General features: G+C 43.6%; 1 protein-coding gene across 1 annotated transcript in view; it reads left to right on the top strand.

The window, feature by feature from the left end:
• Nucleotides 1-9,336, top strand: part of efnb3b (ephrin-B3b) — an 83,891-nt gene that overhangs the window by 69,320 nt on the left and 5,235 nt on the right. Inside the window, exons 3-4 of the mRNA XM_032544707.1 lie at nt 3,662-3,754; nt 6,468-6,530. Of these exons, the coding sequence (XP_032400598.1) occupies nt 3,662-3,754; nt 6,468-6,530 (156 nt within the window). The remainder of the gene's footprint in view (nt 1-3,661; nt 3,755-6,467; nt 6,531-9,336) is intronic.

Genomic DNA, 9,336 nt, shown 5'->3' with positions numbered 1-9,336 from the left:
AAAAGAAGATGTATCTTGCAGCTCCAATTCCAGGGGAGTCGTCTTCCACTTTTACATAAGTGGAGGCAGAGAAAAGGTTTGGCCCTCTGCTGACCTTAGTAATAACAAGACAGACACAGAGGAAAACTCCCATCCAAGGTGTGATCTTTTCCACAGACTGGATACCCACTCCTCCCCCGGCCGGCCTGGCTGCCTGCCTCCTTGTGTGCACAGCCTCGGCGCTGTGCCGTCTGATTGAGGTTGACTGTGGTATTATTTCATTAATTAAGTTTTTCCACTTCTTCCGCCTCTCCCTCCTGTCTTCCTGACGATCGAGGGTGGCGGAGCGACGCCCTTCCTCTCCTCCGTCCTCTGGCGCTTCACATCCCCTCCATCACTGCTGATCATTGTCTCAATTACTCATCCCTTCTCTCCCTCCCGTCTCCCCCTTTCTCTCTCTCTCTTTCTCGCTGTCCTCCTCCTTTCTCCTCTTATCTCATCCCAAATTGCTCTATACACTCCTCCCCACTCTTTTTTCTCTCTCTCGCTGTCCTCCCAAAGTGAGGTGAGAAAGAGTTGAGGCACGCCATTCTCATCTCTGTCTCTCATCAGGATTTTGCAGATGTTCTGTGATTATTTCTACCTTGATTTGGTGATATCTATTTCCCGCCCCCCTCCCCATCAAGTGCGAAGGAAGTATTCCGCATTTCGAGTGTTTAGCAACCAAGATTGCGTGGGGATATTTCCGATCCAAGGACAAAGCAGCTATGATCTCTTTGTTCACTTTGTTCCTGTGAAATAGAAATTCACAGAAATAGTGGCACCTGTAACACGGCTAATGGATTTGAGAGGATTTGTCGTGACACAGTTCACTGTTTTAACAAAAATTGCCCCCTGTGATATTTGTGACCTGTTGATTATGATGTTAAAAAAAATAACTTGCATTTGCAAAATCACATATATGGAGGCTCTCCTGGTTCAATTTGGCTCCCCAGCTCCCTCTTCTTTGTATCCATTACTGCTCCACTCTTCCATAATGGAAACATTAGAGTCTTTTACCTCTCTGCCATGTATCATGTCATTTAAACTCTTTCCTTACTTTCTGTTTTTAACTCTTCTACTTTCTCTCTGTTCTACCACTTTCCTCCTCTTTCTATGAGTCTTATCTTCTTCCCTCCCTCCCTCCTCCTCCTCCCTGTGTCCACTGGGGTCATATTCAAAGTCTCCTGTCCCCATCATATCACCAACAGCTTGTCACAGGCAATCAGTCTCCCCGCCTCACTTCCCTGCACGGCCTCATCCTCCTTTCCTCGCACTCGTCTTCCTCACCTCCCTCATCTCCCGTCACCTTCTTGTCCTCCTGCGTGTGTCAGGAGTTATTACTCTCAGGAATCACAGACCTCCGTCCTTCTCTCTCTCAGACCAGTTGAGGGTATTTAGTCCACCCTCCACCCATTCCTCCGATCAGAGCGGCTACACTCGCCCATCTTTGTCCCATGCTGCGCTGCCCTGGCATGTTTTGGCAGGATTTCTTGCTTTAAGAGAATTGAGATAGATGATACAGTTTAAATCATTTTGTCATTTTGTTTTCATGCACTATGCCTCTGGACGAGAATATGTAATCATGTGATTTAGTGCTTTTGCTCACAATTAGTTTGTTAAATTAAAATGCATATTTTGATCCACTTATAATGGAGACAGTCCCACAAAGAAATATATTTTTTTGTATATTAGATGCGGTCAGTGTTAAAATGAACATGGAAATCTTCAAAAAGGTGTAGATGCAAACAAAATACTGTAAATAATATATAAGAAAAAGTAAATAAAGTTCAAAGTTCAAGTTCAATACAATTGTTCTGGCACACAACTTATTTCTATTTATTTGAACTTCATTGAAATAAATAAAATGTTCCTCCTACGTTAGTGCAACAAGATACATTACTCAGGTCTTAGACAGACACAAATAGCCTACAACTAGCCTTCAAAATGCTTTGGTAACACAGCAAGGTGAAAAAACTTGAACGTGCAAACTTTTTCACAGAGCTTTATTTAAACCTTCATCCATTTTGTCTCCTGGCTTTTCCACCAGACTGCGGTTCGCCATGACCCCCGCCTGCTTCTCTCCTCCTTCTGCTTTCACACTCTGCATCCTGCACAGAGAGAGGGACAGCGAGTGGCGGAGGTGTTAGAAGTAAAGCTGCCTCTTTTTCACACTTCTCTCTCTATCTCTCTCCCGAGCCATCCGCCATCCCTCCGTCTCTGCCACATTTCAGACAGGCTAATCTGTAGCCTGAAGCAAAGTGGCAAAGGGATGGGGGGATAATTATTTTTAATATTTCTTTAAGGAGACAAGGTGAGGGTTAGCCCCAGGGGGCCTTAACGGGGAAAATAAGAATAGGCGGCTGGTGTGTGCAGGGGTGTTGTGCGGGTCGGTGGAAGGAAGGATGTGTTGCTGTCTTTTTTACGAGCCAATGACGCTATACATCAACGTTCAGCGGGATCCAAAAGCTCTGTGATGATTAAAACAGTTGTGCACAAATAAGTGACTCATCTCTTCACTCCTCGCCTCCTCTTTCTGTCCTCCTTTCTTTTGTCTGTTTCTGCATCTTCATATCTCAATATATCTCTATCCCTCCACTTTTACTGGTTGAGCGCTCCATTCTGTGTGTTCCTTCCTCCTCCTCCTTCTCCTCCTCCTCCTCAGGCCCTAGACCAGTGATCTTTAATGCACTCGTTGACATGCTTTATGTAAGAAGAAGTGTTAGAGTGTTACAGCTATTCATGCCACACACCCGGTTGCCTGTGCACTTACCATAGTCAGCACTGCTTGACCTTCTCTGGCTTCCTTCCTAGCTTCACTTGTTTGATTCCAGTTCAGTTTAGAAGAAGACTGATTAAAATGTGACCCTGTATCTCTACTGGTCTGATTGAATTGTTGCATTTTTTTCCCTTCAGTGTAAAAAATTGCTTTAAAAAAAAGCATATTAAATCCCTCATTGCCTGTATCAACATATCAGTCCCTCAATTTAAATGGAAAAAAACTCTGTAATTTGCTTAATTAAAACATAAGCAGTGATAGTAATGGGTATTAAACATTGGAGCTCTAATTCAACACATTCTGCATTATATCCAATCAGGTCCAGTTTCTCTCTACACACAGTGTTTCGTGTCTCAGGGGCTCCATTTTATTTTATATGCGCCCTTGATTGGATTACCACCCCTTTTTTCCATCAGCGTGTCTAGATTACCCCCCCTCTCCTGCTTTTTTCCTAGCCCGAGCAGCAATTGCAGTAGACTGAAAGCAGTTGAGTCCATGCAGCGTGGCGGGGGTGTTAATGAATTCCAGTGGACTGCTAAATGAGGACTTATTAAAGTGCTGCCGCCTCGTAGTTTGACATTTCAGAGCTTCTGGTAGAGTTTTAAATCGCTGCCTCTCTGCAAATGTCACTCACTGACTCTGGAATGGCTGACCATATGAATAAAAGCTATTGTTGGTGTCGGATATAAATTGAGAGAGTGGATTTGTGTGGTTTTCTGTGTGTGTGTGTGTGTGTGTGTGTGTGTGTGTGTGTGTGTGTATGTGTGTTTGCGTGCGCGCGCATGCGTGCGCGTGTGCGTTGTATATATGTACCACCCTCTGCTACTTGGCTAACTGTGTCATTTTGTGTTTCCATCCCTCCAGCTACGTCAGATGGGACACGTCAAGGCCTGGATAGCATGAGAGGCGGAGTGTGTGCCACGCAAGGCATGAAGGTGGTCCTGAAAGTGGGGCAGAGTAAGTCTTCTCAACTCTTGTCCTACATTACTTTCTAACACACACACACACACACACGAAAGCTCTCCTATAAGTACAACTCATGGGCTCCACCACAGATGGACTCTTCTTTACACACTCGCTCATAACACACATTGTAATTCATGCATCGCACACAATCGCTCGCTTAATACACAGTATGGCTACAGCCACTGGCTCCGATCCACCGCATCTCACCACATCTCCCATCTGCACATTCCTCATCTGACATGCAGCATCTTCCACTTTAAGACCATCCCTCTTATCTTACTCTGTCCTACACACACACATACCTAACGTGTATATACACACACACTCACACAAAAGTACATCACTTCTTTGTGCGTTTGGGTTCTCTCTGAGCATATTAGGGCTTGTTAAGTGGTGAGAACAGCAGAGAAGTGTGGGATCAGTCAGCTCTAATGAGGCCTGTTGACTCCCTTCTCACTCTGCCTTTTAACTACTGACTCATGCTGGACACTCACACACACACACACACACACACAAACACACACACACACACACACACACAATCACACACACACTCACACACACACATTGAAACTCGCATATCCCTCTGCGGGATATATATATTACAGGTATCAACATCAGCTCACTCTGAGGAATTGAGCAAATACATGTGACGCAAACATACAAACTGGGGTGTTCACACATACACACACAGAACACACACATCCCCACATGGCTTACCTGCCAGCGAAAGCACGATAACAAAATTACTTTCAGTGTTAAAGCACACAGTCAGTGATTTTTAATGACTTGTAGCTGCACACACTAATTTGTTTGGGAAATATTCCCAGGTAATGACCCTCACACACAGGCTTTTTAGAAAAGCAGCAGAAAAAAGGCCCATTTAAGCATTTTCACTGACCTGCACATTCCGACACATAATTGGCCCCTGTCCTTCACACGATCCCCTCACACACACATACGCACACACATGAACACACACATGAGCACACAAACTCTCATTCTATCCTTTAGCCTATCCTGTGTTATCAGGCCTCGTGTATTGTAAGGTGTGCTTCAACAAAGAGCCAAGTGGCGCTGCTGTGGCTCTATATCAGCCAATAAGATCAGCATCGTCAGCCAGCTCAATAGAAACACCACCACACACACACATTCTGCCCTGTGGCTTTTTCACCACATGGGCAATGGAAATGCTACCTTCCTGTCACTTTTACACAACTCTGTGACGCACGTCTTTTTATTTGTCATCTTTTTTTACCCTTTCTCTCTGTCCCTGTTTCATCTTTGGTCTATTTCTCTCTTCTGTCCTTCCTCCACTTCTTATCTCTCTATTGCCTCTGCATTTGCCTTTTTTCTTTTTTTAACCCCTATTTCATTCATGCAACACTGCTCGCTTCTTTTTCAAATTCCCCTTTTCCCTGTCCTCATCACTTCCCTTTCACTTTGCCTTCTCGCCATCTTTCCTCCCAACTCTCCCCTCTCAATCCCACTCTCTGTTATTTTCACTCTTCTCTGTCTTTCTGTCTTATCTGCTATGCAGCTGAAAGGTCACGTCTGTGTTGTTTGTCATCTAAATAAGCGACGTGCCGCCTCATGGTGATCTCTGATGAGATAGGCCGCTCTGCTTTGCTCCAAGGAACACACACACACGCACACAAACATACACATACATTGACCTGTCTTTTCTTATTTATTCTTTGTCTATCTAGCTTGCTCTCCGACACACAGTCTCATGGAGTCACACAGAAAGTCACACACACACACATTCAGCATGAACCTCCCTCCACTAGCCCTTGCTGACCACACAGCAGTTTCTATTGATCCAGACAGCACCGCCCCTAACTTCTGTTAGGTTGACTGTCACGAGGGAGCTGCCAGCCAATATCCTTACACTTCTCTAAATGTCAGTATGTATAGGTTGATGGCTGTGCACGCACACACACATTCCCCAGTTTTTGCCTGGGCGTAATGAAGTGTGTGTTTTTGTGTTTGCTGCACATTTCATCCATAAGCACCCCATTGTCATATCCATTTTTCTCTCCCCTGCTGCTGCAACAACCAATAACAGGCTTTCTTTTTGAAATGTTGCATAAGCTGCAAAGCTGTACAGTCATATCCAAATATAAAAACTATATTCTTGCAGCCTGCTGCTGACTACAGGTGGCTCAGAAGTGAACAAAATTAGTATTTTCTGAAGCATCTTTTTCAGCAGTGAGGTGTAGCACTTATACAATAGGTGTGTGCGTGTGCGTGTGCGTGCGTGTGTGTGTGTGAGAGTGTGTGTGTGTGTGCGTGTGTGCATCATGGTTTGCATGTGTCGCATAAATGCACTTTAATGCCATCACCATTACTGAGGGCTTGCTAGACAGATGGCCTGATTTAGCGACTACATATTACAAGCCGTTATGGCCTTGTATAAATTCACTCTGGCCAAAACAACAAACGGCCTCTCTTTAGTTTCCCATTCAAACAAATGGAAAAGGGCTCATACACGGCACATTGAAGCCCAATCAATATGTGCTCTCTTAGAATGACAATGGAAGGGAGGGAATCCTTTATTAAAGCTCCACTGTTGCTATTTCGCCTTATGGCTGGTTCTTTCATTGCTAACATCACTTCTTGGTTCCAATTCCAAGAGCCTTGGCTGTTGTACAAGCTAGTCTGTAACTCTGCTTCATATTTCACATTTATTTTTCCTCCACAGGCCCATATGGGCTGCCTCCAAAGAAGGATCCGCCAGCGGTACGCACCACCAGCAGAAACCCAGGTAAGCAGGAGACCAAATGAAGATAATCCAAAGCGGATCCATCCACGTAATGGATGGAGGGAATGCGCAAAAGACTGGTAGATAAAAAGAAAAGCAGCGGGGAGAGGGAGGAGGCGACAGATGGAGAATGTGCAGTGGTGACATCTGTGGATCTCTCTATTGAATTCCATATCATTTGTTCTCTCCCCTCCCCACACACACACTCTCTTTCCCTCTCCTCCTGGTCTCTGCGCCCAGCCCTCCGAGCTAAGTGCTGCAGGCGGGGAATGGATGGCTAATAGCTACCTTGGGAGAAGGACAAGAAAAAGGAGGGAGAGAGAGAGAGGGAGAAAGAGAGAGGGCTAGACCGGCGGCGACATTTCAGAGAATTATTATTGCCATTAGTTTGGGTGGCCTGGATTCTGTAGTTCCGTCAAGAGAGAGAGAAAGAATGAGAAATGAGAATTACGGAAAGATGAGAGAAGAGAGAAGAGACGGGAGTGATGGAGCGGAGTGGGGGGAAGTTGGAGGCAAATAAGGAGGAAAAACAAAATAATAATTTAAAAGCAAAGAGGAGTAGGGAATAGAACAAGGGGATGGAAATGGAGAGAGGCCAGACACATGCTCTACCTCTAAGTCATTCAGTGGAAGAGAACAACGTTGTGTTCATTTCTCCCTCTTGTTTTGTTTTTGTGTACTATACCGAATGTGTGAATCAGGGCGTTCACACTTTGCCCATACATCACATACGTGAGAACTGTATGTGTGAAGTCAACAATAGAGTGCATGGTGTTTTACTAGAATGAGACAAACAACACTGGACAGGACTGATTTACATTGCACACTTGATGGGGTTTTACACATTTTTGAACCTTACACAAGAACATATTAGCACACACTTATCTGAAATCATTGTTTTGACTCCTGACATAACCTTTGTGCCAGAATATATAACCCTCATGTGAATCATCTCATCTAATAACTAGAATACTAATAGTCATTTTCTTTTCATCTGATCCTCTCAAGGGATGTAAACAAATACAGTGTTGTTATATGGACAGATAAAGCTCTTTGGACAGATATGAACAGCATCTCATTTTTTTTTCTGTTTGGAAAACATAGAAAAGAGGTGCACCTTAAAACTTTAAGGCCCTGACACACTAACCCGATAATCGCCCGTCGGACAGTCCGCCGAGGTCGCGACTCGAGTCTGTTTGGTGTGTTTGGTGCCGTCGTCCGTCGGGGGGGGCCATGGGCCTTTATTTTGGCAAACCTGACATGCCCGGTCGGAAGGCGGGCACTGCCGGCAGCCCGACTTAAATGACCAATCTGATTGGTGGAGTTGGTGGATGACCAGCGGGATGAGCGTGACTAGATTCTCTCAAAATCTGACGAAAATCTTTTAAACTGACCTTTGTCGAACTGAAATGAAGACAGATTTAGCAACTGCACGGCCTACTTCTTTCTTAAAATGTTTTCAAAAACACCTTTCAGTAAACTATTTTAGTAAAATATAAGATTGTGTTCTGAAAAAGCCGCCATTATGGTCTGGCTTTAAATTTCCAGAGAAACCAGACCCATGTGCCGTGTTCGTCCAATCAGCGGCTGTCGGCAGTTGTCGTTGCTTCGGTGTGTTACGAGGCACTTTTGTTGACAAACTCAGGGAGACAATCAGTCCGACTGCCTATTCTGCCAACGGTCAGCCGCTGGGTTAGTGTGTCAGGGCCGTTAGACCTGGTCTTGTAGTCTTTGGATTCAGACTTTGTCTTCAGTATCAAAGTTTTCCTGTTGAGAGGAACTGTTAGTAGGCAAAGCAGCATGACATTTTATGGTGCAGATTTGCCAAAATGCAAACAGATAGTCTGTTATGAATAGTTTAATGTTCAGACATTCAGCGAGGTTCATTCATCAGAGTAGTTAAGCAGTGCAGGGTAGAGCTGGCTGTTGCACAGGTGTTATTTTTACCTCATGATCTGATATTGAAGTCTAGCACTGTGCGCCTCATGACAGTAATAAGACAGTGATATAAATGGCAGTTTAACACAATGCAAATGAAGCAGTTTATTATTTTTTATTTTTTATTTTTTTTAACTGCTTCCAACCTAGAGCGGACCCACTTCCAATATACAACTATATAGTAGCTTTGCGTTACACCCCACATCCACACACAGATCTCAACTCTAGAAAATGAGGATTCTGAAATCTGATTAGATCACGTAATCCAGTTTTGATTTTGATCTGGGTCAAGTTTTTGGTATGTGTCGTTGGATTTGGATACCTGCTTTGACCCAAAAATAAATGTATTATCCCAATCATAGCAGAAAGGGGTATTTCAGGAGCAAAATGTAATACGACTTTTAAATTGCTCATGTAATACAATTGTATCATGTACTGTATATACTGTAGTATATAGTATAAAAAAAAAAGATTTGGTCCTCACAAAATAATCCCCCAAATAGCTTTAAATATCAAACAAAAAATGGTTTAATTTTAACTTTCATTTATTACTTCATATTAATTACAATGACACAGGCAAACACAGTTTCTAAAAATGTTATATGCCATTTATATGCTGTTTACTGTCATGAAAACATTGGCTGTTCCACCTGTTGTTCTTTACATAGGGAGTAGACTACATTGAGTAATCCCATTGATCTCGAAATATATCAGGATCAGGGTGATCTAATCCAAGTTACTTTGAAAAACCGACACAAAAGTAAGATGAATTAGCTGATCCTGGACAGCAAAACACGTGGTTACATGTCTGAATATTCTGATCCAGATTACAAGTTTAGAAATATTGGAAAAAAAGATGAAAGCACGTTGT

This window comes from Etheostoma spectabile, chromosome 19, assembly GCF_008692095.1.
Source record: "Etheostoma spectabile isolate EspeVRDwgs_2016 chromosome 19, UIUC_Espe_1.0, whole genome shotgun sequence".
NCBI classification, from domain to species: domain Eukaryota; kingdom Metazoa; phylum Chordata; class Actinopteri; order Perciformes; family Percidae; genus Etheostoma; species Etheostoma spectabile.
Note: the sequence above shows the minus strand (reverse complement) of the source record. Positions and strands in the feature narration are given on the sequence as shown.